The sequence below is a fragment of the Symphalangus syndactylus genome, chromosome X, assembly GCF_028878055.3.
Source record: "Symphalangus syndactylus isolate Jambi chromosome X, NHGRI_mSymSyn1-v2.1_pri, whole genome shotgun sequence".
NCBI lineage: Eukaryota > Metazoa > Chordata > Mammalia > Primates > Hylobatidae > Symphalangus > Symphalangus syndactylus.
The window spans coordinates 25928299-25953387 of NC_072447.2; the positions used below are offsets into that span (position 1 = coordinate 25928299).

A 25089-nucleotide genomic window follows, 5' to 3' on the forward strand; every position below is an offset into this window, starting at 1 on the left:
TCTTGAATTCAGTTGAAATTATTTCAAAAAGTATTTAATTAAAAAATTTAAATAAAGAAGTTAGTCTCTGTTCTGTGACTCATAAAATTTTGAGGTATTTAATAATTTTATTTCTTTGTAGTAATTATGGATATGTTTGATACAAAGATGAACAAGAGGCATATGCTCTAATATGAAATTGACACTGAGGTCTGAGATAAGTGATAGCTGAGAAAAAGGAAATAGATAGCTGAAGAGGTATTATTAGGACCTTATACTCAAATCTCTCAAGAAAGAGTCATTTGTTGGGTCAATTTGCTATATGGTTCATTATACTATGTGTATTTCTCCATGACTTCAGCAGTGATGATATATCCCTTATCAGGTCTGTGATTTTTTTTCTTCTTTTTTTTTGTTTTTTCCCTTGAATGTTAGGATCAATAGTACTTTGGGTTTGATAGTTCCTGCTTATCTCATAAAATTAAAAGAAAATCAGCACAAACACAAAAAATAAAATATGAAATAAAGAAGGTCATTTAGCTTAACCTTTACTCCTGGATAGATAGTAAGCACCAGGTCAGAATTTGTCTTTCATTAATTTATCCATTTGCCTATTCAGTTTACGGTTTGCATGGTATTACGGCAATACTAGTTAGAAATAGGTACAATCCTACCTGAGGTCTACTATAGAGATAAAACTTATAACAACTAAAGCAAAAGAAAGTGCTAAATACTCCAAGTTCTCATCTCCAGGTAGGTAAAGTCCCATAGAGGTTCTAAGGTGAGACAGGACCTTTCTACTAGGGATGGGGTTGAGAGCATGGTGGGGATAAGAGTTATGAGTTCAACCTTAGTGTTTGTAGTAGTCTGTTCTTGCATTGCTATAAAGAAATACCCGAGACTGGGTAATTTATAAAGAAAAGAGGTTTAGTTGGCTCATGGTTCCATAGGCTGTACAGGAAGCATGAGGTCAGCATCTGCTTGGCTTTTGGGGAGGCCTCAGGAAACTTCAATTATGTCAGAAGGCAAAGGAGAAGCAGGCACGTCTTACATGACTGGAGCAGGAGCAAGGGTTTGGGAGAGGTGCCACACACTTTAAATGACCAGATCTCACAAGAACCCACTCACTGTCACATGAACAGCACCAAGGGGGAAATTCACCCCCATGATCCAATCCACCTCCCACCAGGCCCCACCTCCAACATTGGGGGTTATAATTTGACATGAGATTTTGGTGGGAATACAGATTCAAACCTTATCAGTGTCGGGTTGGCTTTTCAAATTGCCCTTAAAAAGTAGGTAGGATATTGAAAAGAAGGTTTCAGGTGGAAATGTAGTAGAGGGAGGAAACAGCAAGACAGAAAGCATTTTGGTGGTCTTTGGGGCTCATGTGGGTACCAAAGGGGTATTTAGGTTAATGTAAAGTGGCAAAAAAGTTCTAGAAATTAAAGTTTACACATGGATTAGGTAGAGATTGGGGAAAATTTGGATGCCAGGCTCAAAATTTATTGTATAAGTATAAACACTTGAATTTCTATATAGAAGCAGTATAGGAGTGTTGGCTCTGATAATGTGCCTTACAGACCTCCTACAGTTGTGTCAGGGCTCCAGCTCCTACAGTCTGTAATCCCTTGTGGATGATGCACCACAAAGGTTTCTCCCTAGCAATGACTGAGCATGATGGGGATACTAACATTCTCTGTCCCAGGAGACAGATCCCTTCCTTGGCTGAGCTTGGCTTAGGAACTCCCTGACAGTTTTGCTGAATCTTCCTTAGACATTAAGGAAGTCTAGGACTCTTTCATCCAAGTCAAACTGAGTCTGTCAGCTCTCTTAGCTTGCTGAGCTCTATCCGTATTTTTCTTTACACAGGCATTTTTGCTAATAAATAGACAAATAAATAATCTACGTTTGATCTCATCTTGATGTCTATATCTTTGTGGACTAGGACTAACTAAGGTGTTTAAGGGTAGCAACCTGATTGGAGGTGTGTGGTTAGGGAGCTTGTTTTTTTTTTTTTCTGATGCATCTCTCTCTCTTTTTTTTTTTTATTATACTTTAAGTTTTAGGGTACATGTGCACACCGTGCAGGTTTGTTACATATGTATACATGTGCCATGTTGGTGTGCTGCACCCATTAACTTTTCATTTAACATTAGGTATATCTCCTAATGCTATCCCTCCCCCCTCCCCCCACCCCACAACAGGCCCCAGTGTGTGATGTTCCCCTTCCTGTGTCCATGTGTTCTCATTGTTCAATTCCCATCTATGAGTGAGAACATGCAGTGTTTGGTTTTTTGTCCTTGCGATAGTTTGCTGAGAATGATGGTTTCCAGCTTCATCCATGTCCCTACAAAGGACATGAACTCATCACTTTTTATGGCTGCATAGTATTCCATGGTGTATATGTGCCACATTTTTTTGAAGCTATGTTTGTACGACAAGTCTGCTGCTTTTATTTACATTGCACGAATTTTTTTAGGAGACTTTGGTGGGAACTGAAGAAGATTATGGAGGTCTACAGCACCCCCTAGGCTACCCGTGATGTTGGTAGTAGAAAGCCATTTACATTTTTTCCCTTATTAAAAGAATGATGACACATGTTATTTTATAGTGCAATCATAAACTACAACCAAAGTCATAAATATTATGTATGACTAAAGAAACAGATTAACACTAGTTAATTCAAGTTAAAAATAATGAATAATAATAATTTCTGCCCCTAGTTCAGTGCTTCTGAGGTAAAAAGAATTGATGTCTTAAATGCTTGTTGAATACAGCTTAGAAATGTTTTTCTCCATTATTTGTTTCCCTCAGTATCCTTTCAATACATTTTATCTGGAATTTTGGCATGGCCATACAATGTCTTAGCTTACAGTGCTCCTTCTTTGAATAATTTGTGAAAGAACTCTTTTGACAGCCAGAAATGACTTTGACTCGATTTAATATTAATAAAGATATATGTTGAAGCTTGTATGCTGTTTGCCTGTTACTCAGATTTGTGTTATGCTTTCTCTTGCATTGAAATACTTCTATGTTTAGGGCCTTGCCATTGGTTGGCTTGGATATCATAGTAATGTCACAACTTTAGGCTGTGACTTTGCTGCAGGTGCTATTAGAAGGAGATAATAGGCTGCCAGGCAGAGGAGGGGAAGACTGGATTCCCACAAATGCTGTGGCCTTGGCAAGTCACACACATTGCATGGATCTATGAAAATAACATCTACGGGAATAACTGAAATGAATAAATAAAGACTGCTCGGAAAGTTAACAAGAGTGAAGGGATGAGGGAGCAAGCAGAGAGGATCCTGGGTGTGGATTGAGGGCAGTTTAAGGGCATTGCATTGGCAGTACTAAAGGAGTGGTTAGACATGTGGGAGGGATGAGGTCAGAGGAAGCCACCTAGGGGATGCCTGAGCCCACAAGACTAAGCCAAGACTGAACATTGCAAGTAGAAGGGAAGAAGAAAATAACGAGTGCTTTTGATTTGCATGCACAATTGGACAATAGGAGCTTTTGATATCCTTTGGGAAAAGTGTATATTTCTTCCTGAACGACTGAGGGGTTATTTAGCAAACTGAAAAGTGATCATGCCTCTTGACTTTATATGCAAAGCTATCCTGTCATTCTTTTGTTGCTTTGTGAATATTCTGGTGAATTGACGTCCTGTTTATCCATCAAGACTTCTACTCATCTGCTTTCCCACTAAGAACAAAGATGCATTCCAAAATTGAAAAAAAATTAATGGACACTTTCCATTGACCTTATGGCTCTTTGATTTTGTTGGCATTCTTGACTATTGTGTTTATAGTAAAATATGTTTCCCTCCCTAGTAAAATGGATTTTTTCTAGTAAATGTTCTTGTGCAGAAAAATGTGAAAAAGCCCTATACTATAATTCATTGTTAGCAATAGTTTCATAAAATTGACCATTATTTAAATTGAGGGTGGTAGAGGTAGAAAAGAACATCCATTTGTGATGTTTCCAGGAAAATTTTTGCAATGAGTAAAACTGAGTGAATTATGCTGTTCTTTAAAAATGTGTAACACATTTTCTACAAAGAAGATAGTCAAACCAGGTATCATTTATCTTGTAGGTGAATGAAAAAGAGACCAAGTGAAAAAATAAGTTGATTTAGTGACCTGAATGTATCCCATAGAGTGGAAAATAACATACAGGATCCCAAACCTTGCCGTTCCATGTCATCATCATCTTTGAAATATACAGGTAAGTGGTTATATTCATTTTGAGAGTTGTCCTAGTGGCTATGAAATAGAAAGTGGCCAAGACAACAGTGCCAGTCTGACCAAAAGATTGTTTTAGTATTGTTGCAAATATAATTAGGATGGTATTGTTTTCTTCTTCACGAACATGAAAATATGTTACCTTGTGTTTTTTTAAAAGCTCATCTAGAGTTGTATGTGACATATAAAGATGTACCACACAGAACTAAATCTCCACAGCAAAGACAACTATAACAATAGCAATAGTGGTAGCTACAGCTTACAAAGTACTCATTCTATGCTGAGCCTACTCCTAAAGTGCATTCCATAGATTTTTCTAATCAACCCTTATAGCAGGATTAATTAGAGGTAAGTATTTTCACCATTTTATGAATATGGAAACCGAGGCATAGGGAGGCTAAGACATTTGCTAAGGTTCATATGTCTAATATGAGTAGTCCAGGTTTGTTTGTCTCTCTCCAAAGTTAGTACTCTTAACTAGGGCAGAATATGTTACTGTCAAACTGAGTGGTGGTCAGGATAAACCAGAACTTTCACACACTTTGTTTTTCTAAATGGGTATCCAATTGTAGAGTGAGCGGAATCAAAATCAGCTGACTCATACAAGTCTTTGGCATGTAACTATTATATGGCCAGGTCTCTTATGATATCTTATGTTCATTAATACTTTCTTTGGGGGCAAGAATTTGCAAGTAGGTACAGTTACGTCAAAAACTCAAATTTCAAGAAATTGAGTTTTAAAGGTCTAATTGGCTTTTATTAGCAATTCATGAATTGGACAGCATCCAGTTTACAAAACAGAAAGGAACTCCCATTAGCTGAGCAGAGAGGGTGGGTTTTATAGGCAGAAAAAGCTGAAGAAAGCAGAAACAAGGAACAAAAAGCAGATTGGTCCTTTCTAAGTTACTTTCCTTATAGGGAATCCTGTTGGCTTCATGGGATTTGGCTATCCTCTCTCTTCTGATTTCTTAAAAAGGTCAGATCTTACAAGTAAACAGTATAGGTTTCAGTTTGGTGACATGTAACCTTAGCAAGAGTGACTCCATTTTGGGTTGGTCTATTGGGGCGTCATGCAGGAGTTCAGCCCAAATCAAAGGCCTTCCACAAATTTTATTTAACAGTTTCCAGGCTAATAGTTCAGGTAATAAAGGGCCAAGAACATTGGGTTTAGGCAATAGTAGGAGAAACAAGGTGAAGAAGCAGAGTCCTCCATTCTAGGGTTCTGGAAATCCACAGATGGCCACTGAAGATACAGAGTAGACAAATTCTGTGAGCTGCAGTGATGGTCTTCAAACTTACTTGTTCACATATCACCTCAGTAAGAGAAAAACAAAAAACAAATAGTAAGAATGTCAATATAGATGTGTGTCTATATATGTATATAGATCATTACAAATAATATATACATATACAACTGGATTAATATATTAAGAGATCTTAAAATAGGTTTTTAAACATTCATTAAGCTTAGTACAATTTCTAAAGTAATGGACTGAAGGTTGTCTTGTGTTTTTAATATTACTGAAAAATATAGTGGTTTGTTTTCTTGGTCTGGATGTTTAATTTTTAAAATATTTTTCAAATTGTGGTGACTTCATGCTACCATTAGCCAATTTTTAAGTGGGGAAATATACTTTTGTGGTAATATTGATGGTTAACAGTAATGGATGTTAATCCATATTTCAGATAGTCTCCTTAATTTCAATTTTTTGGCTGATTTCTCTTTGGATCTGATTGTATTGGTATTTTTCAAATTGCATATCACAACAGTCTATTGAGGGATTACAATATTAATAATTATTTAATAAAATAGGGAAAATGTCAGAGTATATTATTAAGTATTGTTCTGAAAAGCTCTCATTTCAACTATATAACTGTATCTCTATATCTGTATATATTTACATGTCCATATATGCATATCTGTATACTGAATCATGATATGAAATATGGTGATCAAACACTCTTGAAAGTGTTGAATTAGATAATTATTGTATTTACCCAAAATCTATAGCTGTTGAAGGGCTTATAGTAGAAGGAGAAATGTAAAGTCTACTATTTTCTTGCTTTCCTTTTGTACTTCCCTTATTAACTCTGTTTCTAATGCTTGATTCCTTTGCACAGAGCTTTTTAAGCCAATTGTATTCACTTAATTACAACTAGATAATATAATCTGTGAATTCACTTAACAAGGCATATATCAGCTGCAACAGAATGAACATATTGCGGGTGCCCTGATAGACCCCTTGATAACTCTTACCTTGGGAAATTTCCAGTACCATACCTGATTCATAACCTTCAGACATCCTGACTGAGAGAGGGTGCCAGTGGCAATCTTTATATGACCTAATTAGCAAAGCTTAATTTCTTTCCAATTTTTTAGACAAAAAATACATTTAAATAAAAATGCTGATATTTTCAGCCTGCACCCCAATGGGTCGTTTTCGGTCATGCCCTGTGGGACATGTCCCCTGTTTGTAGGAGACATTGACTCATAGGCATGCTGGCCAGGGGTTGCAGCTACCCCTGTCTTCTGTTGTGACCTCATCTCACACCAGTCTTGTGCTTATTCGCCTGCTCTAGTCTAACCACGCTGAATGCACCAAATAAGTGCCTACCTCAGCACATTTCCACATTTCCAAGATCCCCATGAGGTCGGTTCCTTGTCATCATGTAGGACTTATCCCGAAATACAACCTCTTGGAGATAACTTCCCTACTCACTGTATTTTATGTAGCCCATTTCTCTCTTTCCGCAGCCCCTACTCTTTGTTCCATTATGCTCTTATTTATTTTATTTTTTTCACAGAAGTTACTACTATCTATTTAATGCTCCTTCACTCTACTTCAGACTTCCTTAGAACAGGACCCTGGTCTCCACTATTCACTTCCCTAACTGCAGTACATTGTCAAGGCTGAAAAGATTCAATGAATGACTCAGCACTTCTCCTGTTCTTCTGTTTCACTTGGGCCAGTCCCTTTGTGTCTCCTCTCTTCATTTGTTTCCAAAAGTGTTTCTTCCTCATGATATCATTTGGCAGAGATACTGTGTTAGGAAGGAGGGGGTGATGGAAGGTAAGCCAAATGCTATGAGAACTCCCTAGAAGAAAGGCCCATGACCCAGGGGTTGAGGATGGAGGCTGGTCCTGGAAATCCTTATGGCTCACATCTGGTTAATAAGATGATCAGGCCACCTATGCATTTGGGAACACAAACCTAAAAATGCTGATGCAGTAGGCTATTAGCTCTACAAAATGTTGTGTCCTGTAGACAATTTCCATGATTAGAAATTTGATTTCCAAATGGAGATGTATTCTTGAGACACAATTAGTAGAGACTGCTAAGTTTTATCCCTGTAGATAAAATCCTACAGTCTGAACTTGGAATCAACCATATCAACTGTAGCAGAATCCCCTATCATGCCTTATGTCTTAGATGAATAAAGGAATGAAAAAATAAATAACCATAGCAAATAATGAAAGCTGGGTCTGGCCAGTCTCTGACATTATTCAGCTATGCAGTCTGCATCAGGGTTTGATAAACCATGACCCACAGGCCAATTCCAGGCCACCACCACTTTTCATAAATGAAGTTCTGTTGGAACACAGAAATGCTCACTCATTGTTGTAGTGCCTTATGCACTATAACAGCAGAGCTGAATGGCTGTGAGAGACTATATGGCCCACAAAGCCTAAAACATTTACTATCTGGCCCTTTACAGGAAAACTTTGCTGACCCTTAGGCTAGAGAATGTCACTTAACTTCTCTGGGCATTGATTTTTTTTTGTTTCTAAAATGAGTTGGACTTAATGGTGTCTGAGATCCTTTTCAGAGCTCACATTTGGTTTCCCTGGAATCTAAGACTCTATGTCCATAAAGAAATTCAAGGTGATACTAACTTAATGTTGTACTCATCATCTTCTCAGAAAACATATGATTTCAAGAAGTTATGTACTCATTAAATGGACATAAAGGTTTACCACAGATATCTCTAAGACATACGGCGTATTCCAGATTGAGTTCATTTCTGTAGTTTGATATTTAAGTGCTTGAAGCAATAGATTCATTATGTGGCTTAGTACCTTCCCACTGCTTTCCCTAGGGGCTTTGCTAATTGTAAAGTAACTCAGAACTCTAGATAAATGGGTTCACTTACAATCTGTAATGCTTTAAGCATGGATCTGGCATATATTTCAAAATAACTAAGGGAGTAAATTTCAAATGTCTCACCATAAAAAGGAATAGATAAGTGATGTGATGAATATGTTAATTAGCTTGATTTAATCATACCACATTATATACATATATCACAACATCACATTGTACCCCTTAAGTTTGTACAATTATGATTTGTCCATTGAAAATAATACTAATGTTAAAAGAAATGAAAACAATGTTAAATATAACATTAAAATCACGGTTGAATTTCTTTGACTTGCTGTGAGGTCATTTTTTAACCAGATAAGAAAATTATTAGTCAATGCACACCACAGGAGAAAAACTCTGGTTTAGGAAGAAAACTCTGTCTTGATTAAGTTAGAATCAATTATATTATCTTGATTGATTTTCTTGTTTTGGTTTAAATTATAAATGCTTAAGTAAATAAAACCCTCATGGTTACCTTTCAAAGATCATTTGATCTGCAAAAATTTTGTTCAGGTCACAAAATTTCCATTGGATATTTCTTTCCATACGTCTCATATTTTCCCTGTTACTATTGACTGCACCCTATATCATGGGCCACTGAATATGAACATCACCATCAAATCATGTAGTCAAGGGTTTCTGACAAACTGCACAAAAAGAAGTAGAATACATTGAATTTTGATCTGAGGATAAGTAGTAAGTTGCAATTCAGGCATTCTGTCTTTCTATTCATTAGATATTTATTGACCCTCTACTGTGTGGCAGTCCTGTGTCAGGAGCTAGATCTGTTTTATGTTAACTTTCATAGATTGGAAATCTATGGAAATTTAGAGATTTCACACCATGATCCCACTTGATGATTACCCCAAATTTGGGAAATTACCAAACCAAAGTTTTTACCCACCCCTCAGGTTTGTGTGGGACCTTGCTTGAAGAATATTAAAGTGGTGGGGTAAAGAGGTGAGCCCAGCCTGTCAATGCCTGGAGATGCTCCATCCTCCCCAAGGTAAGCTTCTTTATATAGGATGTTGATGTGGATGGGGGATGACCAGGCACCTTATGGACCTAAGGGCAGAGAAAAGGGCAGTGACATGGCGCTGGGACAGGACAACCTCTGCATGTAAGAGGCCTGATTCATAATTCTTTTTTTTTTTTTTTTTTTTTTTTTTTTTTGAGACAGAGTCTCGCTCTGTCGCCCAGGCTGGAGTGCAGTGGCGCGATCTCGGCTCACTGCAAGCTCCGCCTCCTGGGTTCACGCCATTCTCCTGCCTCAGCCTCCTGATTCATAATTCTTACACTGTGCTGCCTCCCAGACAAAAGCAGGAGGCTGGGTTTTCAGCCCAGGGTGAGAGGGGCCCTTTTGGGTCTTCATAGTGCCCAGATACCCACTCCCAACCAAACTGCAAGAGCTGTGTCTCCCTTGGGATATAGAATGGGAGGACCAGGGAGGGGTCTATGAAACGTGAAAATTCTTTGCAAATCATCCATCACTCTTCAATGGTGACCCAACAGTAATAAAAATGGCATCTTGGACCGGCAGTAGATAACTTTTTTTGCCTTTGGACAAGAAACTCTCTGAGCCATAATATACTAGTGTGTGAAATAAGGGAATTGGACTAGATTAACTTGGGGGTCTTACTCAATTCTTACTTGCTATGGTTGTTGAACTTACATTGGCCTCCCAAATTAACTCTGCTTATATGAAGCTCATGCTCCACAGATCTCGTGATAGCAGATGCAGCTGTGGCAGTGCCTGTTTGTATTCCCTAGGTACTCACCATCTCTGGGGCCTGTGCTGCAAGCACCTATGGCTTTGCCACAGGCTGTGGTCTGGTTGCTGAGACATGCTTGGCTGGAAATGCAGAGGCATTAAAATCTTCAGGAACGAGGTCGGGCGCGGTGGCTCATGCCTGTAATCCCAGCACTTTGGGAGGCCGAGGCGGGCGGATCAGGAGGTCAGGAGATAGAGACCATTCTGGTTAACATGGCGAAACCCCGTCTCTACTAAAAATACAAAAAATTAGCCGGGCGCGGTGGCGGGCGCCTGTAGTCCCAGCTACTCGGGGGACTGAGGCAGGAGAATGGCGTGAACCCGGGAGGCGGAGCTTGCAGTGAGTCGAGATCGCGCCACTGCACTACGGCCTGGGCAAAAGAGCGAGACTCCGTCTCAAAAAAAAAAAAAAAGTCTTCAGGAACGATCCTCCATTAATGCCAAATATGAGTTGAAGAAAGATACCCCAGCATTCTTGTTCCCTGGGGGAGGCATCTCTGAAGTTCGTTCTTACCTACAGAAGTAATTTGTTGGTTAATGCACTCTGTGTTGGCTCCTTCCCTTTCTCTTTTATGTCACCTCCCAAAAAACCACTTGTACTCAGATCCTTATCTCAGGGTCTGCATCTGGGGGAATCCAACTGAAGACCAGCCCCAAGCAAGTTCTATTGTGATTCGTCTAGTAGCATGCACATTAATTCACAGTGGGCAGGTCTTTGAGGAATACATTTTATTTGCCCCTATCAGGGTGGCCACATTTGGTAAATAAAAATACAGGACTCTATTTAAATCTGAATTTGAGATAACAGTGAATAATTGCCTAGTATAAGTATATCCTATTCCAAATATTCGATGAGATGTACTAACAAAATTCATTGTTTACTTGAAATTCAAACATAATGGTAGTCATCCTTAATTTTTCTGTCATCTGTAATGTCAACTCCTGTTGGAGGGCATTGAGCATTGCAGCTAGACTGAATTCCACAGCTGGGGAAACGAACGGTAGATTGGGATTGGCTTAGAAGATGCAGAATGTGGAGAGAGTGAAGTGGACCTAAAGCACAATGACCAGGGATGAAGCTGGATCAAGAACCCAAGAGTAGATGGGTGTGGGCTGGTAAATAAGGAATTATCAATTTAGTGGGCTTGGGCAGGGAGACAAAAACAAGGTGCAGCACAACAAAACTGCAACCAGCAGCAATCTCAAACCTTGTGGGGAGGGAGATGCTGAAGTGACCAAACTTGCACAGACATTATTCATTTCCCTATCCCTGCTGCCTAGCACAATGCCTAACTCATTTTTGGTGATCAGTAAACATTGAATGAATGATAGGAAAGGAAGATTGATAGAAATGTGAAATTTTGCCAGCTGTGAGTTTTATGGAATATGGTGCCCAATGAAAAATGCACAGAGCCTTTTTGAGCAATGACTTGCATCTGATTATAAATGCATAGAAAATATGAATTGCTATGTGAATTCTAAGTAATGAGCTTTTCTAATGCTTTCCTCATTTTTCATTGCAGGTACAATTCAACTTAAATCTTTCATGGTTAGACAGGTTTTTGAATGCCACTTGTATGTTCAAAGCTAATTTACTTAATAGCTACCTTATCTGAACCTTGAACAATATTACTGAAGCATTTAGATTGAGAGAAAGAGTTTGGGCGGAACATTTCCCATCCAATTTCAGAAGACTAATCAATTTACATTTTTAATGACATTTCCTTTTCTTCTTCAGGAAGGCTGAAAGGGAGGATAAAATCTCATTCTATGTTTATTATTTCTAACTATAAGTTCAAAGTTGAGAAAGATTGGTTTTATTCTCAGCAAACCATGTGATATTTTCCTTATTCTTTTACAGAGAAAACAAAGGGAAAAAGAAAGATAAATGACAGCACGTAGATAACACAAAAGTAGAGCCAACACTTCCTCAATTTTACTCTTGCTTTACAAAATGCAAGCAGGCTGCTCTCCAAAGGGTAGTTCCAACTTAAAATCATTTATTCTGTGGATGATATATTTTTTAGAATTTAACATTTTGAGTTAACACTGTATCAGCCGTATAAGAAGGGCTGAAATCTATATCAAGGCATGGTCAGTTATTTAGACCAATTCTATGCATAAAATATTTCTAGAAAAGCTTGAAATTACTGAAGAGCCAACAAAAGCATGAAAGTGAAGGAAAATGTAAAATTACAAGTGTCTGTGAGGATGTGGAGAAATTGGAACCCTTGTGCATTGCTGGTTGAAATTTAATATGGTGTAGCCACTGTGGAAAACAGTTTGGTAGTTCCTCAAAAAGTTAACCATAGAAATTCCTTATGACCCAGCAATTCTACTCCTAGGTATATGCCTGAAAGCACCAAATCTGCAGAAACACAAAAATATTTTCTCTACACTCCCCACTGTTGAAGACTACACTTTTCAAAATTTTATAAGGTTCTGTTTATCAATTCTTCAGACTTTTTAAGAATGCTTTACCCCTAAGATCAGGAACAAGGCAAGGATTTCCACTCTAATAATTTCTATTCAGTATTTTATTGGAGGTCCTAACAAGTGGAGTAGCAGAAAAAAAAAAAAAAAAAAACAGATTAGCAAAGGAAGAAGTAAAACAGATTTCATTTGCATATTATACGATCATCTATGTAGAAAATTCTACAAAAAGTTTAATAGAACAATAAGTGAGTTTAGCAAAATTACAGATACAAGGTCACTTGTATCTGTACAAGTTATATAGTGATGAACAATTAGAAATTGAAATTTTATAGTTAACATTTACAATAACATCAAGATATGAAATACTTAGGGATAAATTAGCAAAGGATGTTACTCTTTGCTGCCCTTTGCCATAGAACCTCAAAGCTACATCTGTACACTGAAAACTATAAAATATTGCTGAGGGAAACTAAAGAAGAACTAAATAAACAGAGTTAATACTATATTCATGAGTCAGAAGACTCAATATTCTTTAAATGTCAATTGTCCCTAACTGATCTATAGACTCAACGCAATCTCAATTACAATCCAGCAGGCATTTAAAAAAAAAAAAAAAAAAGAAAGAAAGAAACAAGCTAATTGTAAAATTTATATGGGAATACAAAGGAACTAGAATAGCCAAAACAATTTTGAAAAAGAAGAACAAAATTGCAGGATCTATAGTACTTGATTTTTAGGCTAGAGTTACCAAAACTTATCTATGAAAAGTCAGGCATATAGGTAATGGAACAAAATAGAGATTCCAGACATGGACCCACACATATATGGTCAATTGATTTGAAACGAAGGTGCCAAGGCAATTTAGCATGAAAACAATAATCTTTTCAACAAACGATGCTGGAACAACTGGATAGCTATATTTCAGAAAAATGAATCTCAATCCATACCAGACACCATGTATAAAAATGAACTAAAAATGGAACATACATGCAAATATAGCAGTTAAAACTACAAAATTTCTAGAAGAAAACATAGGGGAAAATCTCAGTGGCCTTGGGTTTTGGCAAATACTTAAAATAGGATACAAAACATAGAAATTACTAAAGAGAAAAGCAGATAACTTGGACTTAATCAAAATTGTAAGAGATATTCTTCAAGAGTTACTTATGTAAATGAAAAGGCAAGTGAGAGAAAATATTTGCAAAGCATATTTCAATGAAGAACTTGTATCTGTAATATATAAAGGACTTTTACAACTCAATAATATGAACACAACTCAATAATAAAAAAGATACTTCATGAAAGAAAATATACAGACAGCAAATACTCACATGAAAAGAACTGAAGTAGCAAGTTAGAGCAGAAGAGAATCATCAAGGGAATCCAGGTGTGCTGGGGACAAGGAAGAAGTGCATGTAATGTATATTCCTAAGTCTGGTGTTTGTAAGTTGGGGGCTGCCTGTAATAATTACACTAAAACTCAAGTGACATAAGAAACTAACTTGAGGACTACCAGAGACCCTTCTAAAATTCCCAGATATTAAAGCAATTATCCTTTGAGATGAAGACGAATGCTTTCCAGTTCCATGACGTTTGGGTGCCCTGCTTGGTATGCATTGCTACTGTTTAAGCTTTAAAAATAAACTTTCATTGTCCCTATCTGTTAAATAAAGATGAAAGTGCCATCTCCTCTCATTAAAGTTCAGGGAGAAATAGCCATAAACGACTCATTTTACAAAGTAAGAAAAAAAGTGGAAAATTATCCCTTGAGGAATGTTGTATGAATTCCTTTAGAATGAACACTGATATTTATGGGAGGTAAAATCTCAGTTAATAAGCCCACCTGGAAAACCTAATTTAATTGTTTTCTCCTTGAATGAGAGGCAAAAGCTAGTAAATGCATATTTTCTTAGTAAATGTATTTCTTCAATTTTATGTAACAATTTAATGAGTTTTATACTATGTGTCTTATATTAAGCACTGCACTACATGGTAAGTATTTGGCCTTTGAAAAACTTACAATCTAGTAGGAGAGAAACAATTTACTTATTTCAACTTTTATTATTGGAAGCCTGCTATGGGTCAGTCCATTGTTCTTGGTTACACCTATGAACACAGTACAGTCAGCCCTCAGCATCTGTGGGTTCCACATCCATGGATTCAGCCAACTGCAGATCGAAAATTTGTTTTAGAAAAGGATGGTTGTGGCTGGACGTGGTGGCTCACACCTGTAATCTCAGCACTTTGGGAGGCTGAGGCAGGTGGATCACATGAGGCCAGGAGTTTGAGACCAGCCTGGCCAACATGGTGAAACCACGTCTCTACCAAAAAAGTACAAAAAATTAGCTGGGCAACATGATGCATGCCTGTAATCCCAACTACTTGGGAGGCTGAGTCTTGAGAATCACTTCATCCCAGTAGGCAGAGGTTGCAGTGAGCCGAGATTGCGCCACTGCACTCCAGCCTGGGGAACAAGGTGAAACTCTGTCTCAAAAAGAAAAACGAAAACAAAACAGAATGGTTGTGTCTGTACTGAACATGTGAACATATAAAGACCTTTTTTGGGGGGTCATTATTCCCTGAACAATACAGTATAACAACTATTTTATTTTTTGAGACAGGGTCTCACTCTGTTACTCAGGCTGGAGTGCAGTGGTGCAAACACAGTTTACTGCAGCTTTCACCTCCAAGGCTCAGGCGATCCTCCTGCCACAGCCCCTCCTGTAGCTGGAATCATGATGAATGCCACCATGACTGGCTAGTTTTTTAAATTTTTATAGAGACAGGGTCTCACTTTGTTGGCCAGGCTGGTCTCAAACTCCTGGGCTCAAGTGATCCTTCTGCCTCAGCCTCCCAAGGTACTGGGATTACAGGCGTAAGCCACCACGCCTGGCTATAAAAACTATTTACACAACATTTATATTGTATTAGGCATTATAAGTAATCTTGAGATGATTTAACATATACAGGGGAATGTGCATAGGTTGTATGCAAATACTACACTATTTTACATAAGAGACTTGGGCATCCTCGAATTTTGGTGATTATCAGAGAGAGGTCCTAGAACCAGTCTCCCACATGGAGCTTGCATTCTACAGTGAATACAGGTACTTGCAATGTAGGGCAGAACGTGATCACTACTTTTACAGAGGTACAAAGTCCTTTAGAAGTACTGAGGTGGGGAGATTAATTCCCTGGAAGAAAGTGGAAGACATCTTAGAAAATGGCCTGTGAATCATGTGTTTGAGGAAAGATTGGTTTTGGTCAGGAAGAAGAGAAATGGTGTTTTAGTGGCAGGGAATATTGGAAAAAAAAAAACAACAACAACGAATGTTTGGAGGTGAAAATTCATAGGGAGCTCATCATATTCCTTAACAGGATTGGCACTAAAAGCATGACAAATGGCAGAAGGGAGGAAGGGCCAAAAAGTGAGACTGGAAAAAGGAGGCAGAGGCCTTGAATGTGAATGTCAGGCTGTGGATTAAGGAGTTCATCTGAACAACTTTAAATAATTCTCAACCTTCCTTAAAAGGACATAAAATTATTTTTCTCTTGGCCAGTCAAAAAAGCCCATATTCATAAATGATTTTAAAGACACTCAAAGTATACCTTTAGATTTTAAAACTAGGAAGAATAATACAATTTTATGTAAAAAGCATGAAATCTTTCAAATCTGCTCAGGGATATTTTCTTTATTATCTTTCTATATAATCCTAGAAAATAAACTCTTTGAGGGCAGGGACATGTGATTTAATTCTTTCATATTTGCTGCTGTGCAGGCCATTTGATAGGTATAACCAGCTGTGGTATAAAAATGCTCTCAACATTAGTAAGAAACGAGCACTTCCAAATTTAAAAAAGGAAAGAAAAATCCACAACCTACAGCCAAGGAATAGATCTGGAAAACAGACTAGAAACAAGAGACTTTATTTCTTGAAGCTCCTGCTCCCAAATTCCAACTCTCAAGCGGAGCTCCCCCACTCCACCTCCATCCAGGCCACACTGAACATCCTGTGCATTTCCCAAGGCCAACAAGCTTCCTCCTCCTAGAATCCAGCCCCTAGAAGGGGACACAGTTCACCCATCTCAGAACACCATTCTGCTTTGTTGAAAACTCTTTTCTTCCTTCTTATCCCAAAGGAAATGGGACACAGAACCACTCTTTGTGGCACACTCAATACCCTCTCCCATAGGAAAGCATAAACCTCTGTCCTTCAGTCACTGACCCCTCTACACTGATCTCCAAAATAAGCCCCAGAGGGGACAGAAAGCCTTGCTGACGCCGCTTTCCACTTGACGATCTTTACCACTTGAGGATTTTTTATTTTATTTTATTTTTTTTTGAGATGGAGTCTCGCTCTGTCGCCCAGGCTGGAGTGCAGTGGCGAGATCTCAGCTCACTGCAAGCTCCGCCTCCCGGGTTCACGCCGTTCTCCTGCCTCAGCCTCCGGAGTAGCTGGAACTACAGGCGCCCACCACCATGCCCGGCTAATTTTTTTGTATTTTTAGTAGAGACGGGGTTTCACCGTGTTAGCCGGGATGGTCTCGTTCTCCCGACCTCGTGATCCGCCCGCCTCGGCCTCTCCACTTGAGGATCTTGTCTTCTTTTTTATCACATTCACTCCCAAGACAACTCCCACTCTGTACTATTTCTCCCTCTGGCGTGCCATTCTTTTTAATGAAATACCATCACCTGTAAACTTGCTGAATTGCACTTTTGCTTTTGAAACAATCCATCTAATTTTCTCAGCGTTGAATTTAAATAGACTGTTGTTCGAGTATTTAATCGAAAATAATTTTTTCCTCTTTTTTTTTTTTTTGCTTGAATCTAAGGCTCTTTAGGAAACATCCCACCTGTTGTTGGTAACAATTACACAATTGGGCACAAGATTTATGTCCTCATTATCTCTGCCTTGATTGGTTTTGCTTTCAAAGATCAACTAGGCATGGTTTTCCAGAACAAACCCTTCTTGCAATGGATGATAGATACCAAGGTAAAATAAGAAATATGTAACTGAGGAGAAATGAACATATTCCAAATAGCAGGATTTGGGAACTTGGAGACTATAGCAGTGAGAGGTTTGGCAGATGTCATTGGAGAGTTATTTCCCCACTTTAAATGTGTCTCCATTGTGACAAATCAAATTGGCCACCTGCACTTGGGCACATGAGTCGCATGTTTCACCCAAACCCTTGACTGTTTACCTACCATTTGTCTTTGGCATGAGCCCATCTCAAATATAAATGATACTCCTCCTGTTTTGAACAACTTCACTAAAGAAATGGGTCTATAGCAGTGGTTTCAACTGGGGTTGATTCTGCTTCCCAGGAATATTTGGCAATGTCTGAAGACATTCTTAGTTGTCACAACTGGGGAGATGCTACTGATATCTACTGAGTAGAGGCCAGAGATGCCACTAAACATCCTACAATGCATAGGCCAGCCCCCCACAACAAAGGAGTAGCCAGTCCAAAAAGTCAATAATGTCAAGGTTGGGAGACCCTGGTCTAGAGAAAAGGAGACATTGCATATCACCCAAAAAAGTATTCCCTAGTGCCCTCTGTCTATGGCATGGGAAGCTAATGCTTTCTAAAAGCTTTCTGGATCAGCTTTTTCTCACCGAGTTTAAATTACTGGATAGGATCTAGCACTGAAATTGGCAACTTTCAAATAGCTTTAAGGTAGATGCATTAAATCTCAAATTTGGATGAAACACAAGAAAGCCACGGGAGAAGTTAAGCAGCAATTTGAAATCTAGGAGCAATGTGAGAACTGTGTGCAGGTGGCTTCACTCCAGCTCAGAGCGCCAAATATCCCATCGTGAGTTCTCAGATGGGGAGGAGCAAATACACATTTTTCATCAGAGGCAGATGCTGAAGCTGCAGTTATGGCCCCTTCAGACCTTCAGAAGGTGCCCCTTCATTCCCAGTTTGATATCACTTTGATTCTAACTGCACCGGGTTGTCCTGATTCAGAGGGGTCAGCACAGAACTGCAATCAGAGATCTTGCTGTTGACTTGTCCATTTTTATGTTCCATGTCAGACCTAATTGCTGTTTTCTTAAATAACTGGTCTGTACATCTTTACTCGTGGTCAGGAAAAAAGTCCCTGTTAATAATTTACAAAAGGCAGAGCCACTCCTCTTTTGCATCCTCAAATCTCTTGGAGCACGTGATTGTTTAAGAATATCTGGTTTCCAAGTAGCTGAGTGATGAAATATGATTGGCCTCTCAGCATCAATTCCTCCTCTCCTTCCTCTCTCCCTCTTCTTGGATAGCAGTTGTTATGATACAATCATTCTTCTTATAAAAGAATAAAGAAGAAGTTCTTTCTTTCCATCCTTAGGAAAAGGTGGGCTGTTTTGGCTTCCTACCATGGAGGAGGACCTTGAAGGAGAAAACTGGCAGACCTTCTCCATTCCCTGGTGCTTCAGCAGGGCGGCTGAGGATGAAGGAGAACATATTTGCCAGTGAGTAATGGTCTTCAAGGAAAAAATATCAGGGGTCTTATTGTTGCTTTCTGAGATGAGCTTGTGCTTTTCAGTAGGATGAATTTATTTGGAAAGAATTGAAAGCTGTGTCTCAGAATTATACCAGAACGATGCCTTTGGAGAAAAATGAAATCCTTCTGAGTTTTGTTCAGGCAATTCAAAAATTTAAAAAGAATATTGGAGGCAAGGCAGGAATATCCTGTAAAACAGAAGGACAAAGCCGTATACTACTTTGGTCACTTATTTCCTTATGAATAAATGTCCTCAGGCACTTTTGGGAAAAGAGAAACTGATTTTAGCTGCCTGTTCATTTCTGTGGTATTATAATAGGCTATAATTCACAGTAAACTTTTGGCTGCACTTTTTGCAAGGGAATTGAATTGTGTGCTGTGTTTATTTTCTTTTAAAAGTGCTGTCTTCTCAGTGACAAATATATCTGTCAGGATGAAAAGTTTTGATTTTTCAAAAGAAAATGCTATGTTGGCTATGCAAATTGGTTTGTATTTAATTGTTTCTTTATGTTCAATGGTCTTGATAAATAAGTTTTTCTCCCTTGAGAAACATCACAATTTTACAGAAAGTTCAGACTATTGCTGAATGGATTATGATTTATATAAATATGTAATTCTTTTCTTGGGGTTGTCTAGCTTTCAAATATGAGAAATTCGTCAGTAATGCACACACTTTGGAATGCTGATTGGAAAATTTCCAGTTATTCTGCTATTTAATGCTTTCTCATTAATCACTGGCACTGTATATTATAAGACCCTTATAAATTTGTTTAGATGATATTCATTCAGTAGATTCTATGATTATTGAGTGTTTAAGCAGGGCAATACGAACATTATGTGCAGACCCAAACATAGAGGAACTGCCACAGGTTAAGAGAAGCTCTCCAAATTGATAAAAGTCATTGCCCTCAACTTTTGCTACTTGAGACTTTGAAGCAAGTGTTTTTGAGTTATCATAATTTTTTATGTCAATAATTACTTGGTGGCACTATTTGTCTAGAACACTTTTGAGATGAGTGCAAATGAAACCTTTTTTTGTTATGCAGTTCACTGTAAGGAAGATTTAGAAATTGCTGTTATTCTATGAGACTCCAACACACAAAAGAGTCTGACATTTGGAACTAGCTACTGTGATCCCCAAAAGCTGTTGGCTTGCAACATAATTTCATTGGATGACTTTTCTTTTTAGCGCCTACATTTTTCTCCTGATTTCTTACTTGAAGGGTGAAATGATTGAATGTTTGGGCTCTGGAAAGTCATCACTTAAGACATAGGATCCTGGGATTTGTGCCTCCTATCTTTCCTAATCAATAACATTCAAAGAAATAGATTCAGCTCCAAGCTCACTGAAGCTTGTTTATGGGTTTGGGAGGAAGTAAGTAATAAAAGAGGTAAGAAATATTTTAAATCAAAATACTAGGTCAAACCACTGAATTCCAGTTCAATAGTCTCTTGACTATTATAGCATCTATCTAGTAAAAGGTCTGGCTGTGATTTGTTCTATTAAAATTAGTGCTATGTATGTCTCTAAAGACTGAAGCTTTTTGTTATCCCTGGATGCATCTAATAGTTTGATAGTCATTAGATTATCCAGGTTACTATATTATTTTACATATAAAATTCTATTTTATTTTTAGAATCAACATAACAAGAAACCATTATTATCACTTCAGCTTAGGTCTGCAGTGGAGAACACTCTCAACTATAGAACTATGTAAATATAGTTCAAGATTCAATGGGCAGGGATAATTATCATAGAGCCACAAGTGACGCTAGTTAAGTTTGCTCAGCAAGTCCTACTCATGCTGTTAGCTTCACGAGAATAAGGTCTATAATTTTTAGTGTGTCTTCCAATAGAGCCATTGGGGTTTCCCAGACTGGGGGTCTCCATGCTCCTCCATCTGTATGCCTCATGGCTGGTCTGAAGGACTTATTATCATAAGACTCAAGTAAACAGAGAGATTTACTTTTCTAAAGTTTTATAACTCTTCAAAATTAAAGTGACTTGAGATTGTTTTTGTTGTTTTGCTGTTGATTAAAGAGCAGCTAGTTCCTTTGCCAAGTAAAGCAGGTACATGGAATGGTTAGGACTGTGTTTTCTGAAACCAGCTTGATCTGGTATGCACCCTGGAGCCTTCATTTATTGGCTATATGATTTGGGGCGAGCTTGTCAGCTTCATTAAACCTCAGTTCCCACATCTCTAAAATGAGGATAATACCTATTTCATCGGGTTGGGGAGATAAGTGAGTTACTATAGGAATTTCTCCTAACACAGTGCCTGGTTCATCCAATTATCTAGTTATTGATGATGATAACTAGATCATCACTTACAGTTAGTACCATTAGCAGTGAGAATAGAGACTTTCAAAAGCTCTTGATTGCATGCCTTCAAGTTCAGTTTGTTGAGTGAAAATTATAGGCTACATTGCTATGTATCCTAATAGGCAGAGTGATTCATTTAGGACTTGGGAAAAGGAGTGAGTACAGGAAGATGAGAGAGTGTTTAATACTTCTGTCCTGTGCAATTTTTGTTTTTGTTTTTGTTTTTCTAACACAAAGCTTAGTATAAAGTATAGTGAAAATTGAATTTACTTATTTTTATTTATTTATTTTTTGAGACAGAGTCTCACTCTGTTACCCAGGCTGGAATACAGTGGCACAATCTCGGCTCACTGCAACCTCTGCCTCCCAGTTTCAAGTGATTCTCGTGCTTCAGCCTCCCAAGTAGCTGGAATTACAGGCATGCACCATCACACCTGGCTAATCTTTGTACTTTTAGTAGAGATGGGGTTTCACCATGTTGGCCAGGCTGGTCTTGAACTCCTGACTTCAAGTGATCCGCCCACCTTGACCTCCCAAAGTGCTGGGATTACAGGCGTGAGCCACTGTGCCTGGCCTTGAATTTATTATTAGTGGGTTTATTAAATGAGGCAAAACAACAAGATGAGTGTATTTCAGTTCAACAAATATTTACTGAGAACCTACCACATTGCAAAATGCTGGAGTTCAAAGATGAAGACAAAGCTACAATGAGATGCCATGCCACACCTATGAGAATGGCTAAAATAAAAATGCTGGCAATTCCAAATGCTGGCAAGGATGTGGAACAACTGGAACTCTCATACATTGCCAGTACAATCTATTGGCAAAATAGTACAGTCACTTTGGAGACAGTTTGGCAGTTTGTCATAAAGCTAAAAATACATTTGCCATAATGCCCATATAATCCCACACCTGGGTATTTACCCTAGAAGAATAAAAACTTACATTCCCACAAAACCTTCTCATGAATGTTTACAGCAAGTCTATCAAAATTGCCCCAGACTGGAAACAACCCAAATACACTTTAGTGGGTGAATGAATAAACAAACTATGTTAAATCCTCACAATGGAATACTACTCAGTGATAAAAAGAAACAAATTATTGATACATACAACAAATTGGATGAATGTCAAAGGCACTGGCTGAGTGAAGCCAGTTTCAAAAGGTTATATACTGTACAATTCCATTTATAAGACATTTTTAAAGAGACAAAACTATAGTGACAGAGAACAGATCAGTGGGTGCCAAGGATTAGGGGTTGGAGGAGGGTGTGTCAGCACCCTGGGTGATGAAAATATTCTGTATCTTGATTGTAGTCATGGTTACACAAACATATACATGTGATAAAGTTTATGGGACTGTACATCCTCAAAAGTCCATTTTATTGTATAGTCATTTAAAACATGAAAAATAAGAATATAAGTTTCTTGCCCTGAAGGAATTCATAGGTTCAGTGAGGGAAAAACACAAACGCGAATAAGTATAATACAGTGCAGTGAATGTAGCGATTAAGACTAAGACATACCAAGAACAGAGTTACCAACCAGCTTGACATGCCATGCTGGTATGCAATGAATGGGTTACAAAAGTATCCAGGTGTTGCTGCACAAGGTTTATGAAAGCCAGAGACCCAGGCCAGTTGCTTATGGCCATGCACAGTCTTCAATACCCTCAACCATTTTCTATGTGTGCCAAGATATAAAAAAAAGTTTGAAAAGAGTCCTGGCATAGTGTATTGTGAGAGCATAGAAGAGGAACACATTGCCTGGCAGACTGGGAGGGGGAATTCCCAGAGAAAGCCTTCATAGAGGAGACAATACCTGCACTGGGAATTAAAGGGTAAAGAGGAGATAGCCAAGAGAGGGCTTCTCCAGGGGAGGGGGAGGACATTTCAGCAAGTCATTCCTTGCCTGAGAAAAGTACAGAGGGGTCAAAGAGTGAGGTGTGAGTTGGGAACTCTAGGGTGTTCAAGATTATAACAGTGTGAGTGGGGCTGGCAAAGAGAGACTGTGAACAGATTTATAGAGGACCTTGTATAATAAAGGAGCATTTTGTTTTATGATATGGTTTGAGCATCCCTAATTTGAAAATCCAAAATTTGACACTTGTTGAGCACTAACATGATGCTACAAGTGGAAAATTCCATACCTGACCCCATGTGACAGGTCACAGTAAAACCATGGTTAAAACTTTGTTTCATGCACAAAATTATTTAAAATATTGTGTAAAATTACCTTCAGACTATGTGTATAATGTATATATGAAACATAAATGAATTTCATGTTTAGACTTGAGTCCCATCCTTGAGATATTATGTATATGCAAATATTCCAAAATCTGAACAAATCTGAAATCCAAAACACTTCTTGTCCCAAGCATTTTGGATAAGAAATATTCAACCTGTAGTAGATTTGGAGCATATTTAGGGGCTCCCAGGGATGAGGCAGGAGAGAGGGTGATTTGATAAAAGAGAGAGGAGACTGGAAGGATGAGGTAATGAGAAGAGGTATAGGGTTTGGTCTTAACTGTCAAGTGCTAGAGAACTCTTTGGCAACACATGTGGCTTTAATGGAAGACTGTGTTTCCTGGGGAGGTCCCTGCATTCATTCATCCATTATTAAATTCATTCAAACACTCTTTATTGAGCACCTGCTCTCTGCCAGGCACTACTCTAGGCCTTCAGGATCCAACAGTGAATGAAACAAAAGCCCAGCCTTTACAGAGCTGATATTTTAGGGGCCAAATGAGCTGAGCTTTGGCAAATTTTTGGAGTGTAAGGGGCCTCTGAGACATCCAGGTTGGCAACACCTAGTAAGTAGATGGTAGCGGTGAAGAGCAGTCTGGCCTGCAAATATAAATTGGGGATCATTGGCACAAAGACAGAAATTGGAAACTTAGACATTGGTTAAATAGTCTATTTCTTTCACCTCGGTTCTCAATGATTTGCCATTGTATCTGGTCCTTATGTGTGAGGAGAGATGTATCTAGCTTATGCCATAATCTCAGGGTGCTCATTTACCCATACGTCTTTTTTTATGGCATTCTGGTAAAAAGCTCTCTAATCTTTCTTGAGGAGATTGTCTGAAAATTAACAAATATCTCTGACACCCAAAGCATTATACTAAGCTCTAGGGGGGATGGAAAATAAATGGTAGATCTAGTCCCTGTTCTGAAAACACTTTGAATCTACAAGGAGAGATCACCCCTATACACTTTGTAAATGGTCCATGGTGCTTGAGGACAGCCATAAGCAAATTCTAGGCTGCTAAGGAGATTGAAATTCTAGCTGAAATTCTAGGCTGCTAAGGAGATTGAATCTTCCAGTACGTATGCACCAGCAGAGCTGTAAAGTAATTGTCAAGGACACTTCCAAAGGGCATATGGTTTGAAGCTGGTTTCTGATGCCCTGAATCCACACTGGCTTGGAATGACATAGGCCAAGTTGTTGGATCTGACTTGGGATAATTCAGATGGGCACATGAGTTTTGAAGCAATTTTGGCCCAGCTGTGTTAGAGCTCTAGTGACTTAGGTATCTTTTGATGCCACTATGTTGATGTGGTCCCAGAACAAATCATTGAAATTCCAGCTGTTCTGATAACCAGGAAATAAACAAATTGATGTCCTTTCTTCATCTTAGGGCCTCATCTCCCCTGTGGTGGAGTTGGGACAAGGTGGGATTCAGAGGTGGGA

The 25089-nt window shown here is 38.4% G+C and overlaps 1 protein-coding gene across 1 annotated transcript in view; it reads left to right on the forward strand.

Moving 5' to 3' along the window:
- The window catches only part of FRMPD4 (FERM and PDZ domain containing 4), a 958701-nt gene that overhangs the window by 70153 nt on the left and 863459 nt on the right, over positions 1–25089 (forward strand). Inside the window, exons 2-3 of the mRNA XM_055269159.1 lie at positions 4076–4206; positions 18919–19042. Of these exons, the coding sequence (XP_055125134.1) occupies positions 4179–4206; positions 18919–19042 (152 nt within the window). The 5' untranslated portion in view covers positions 4076–4178. The remainder of the gene's footprint in view (positions 1–4075; positions 4207–18918; positions 19043–25089) is intronic.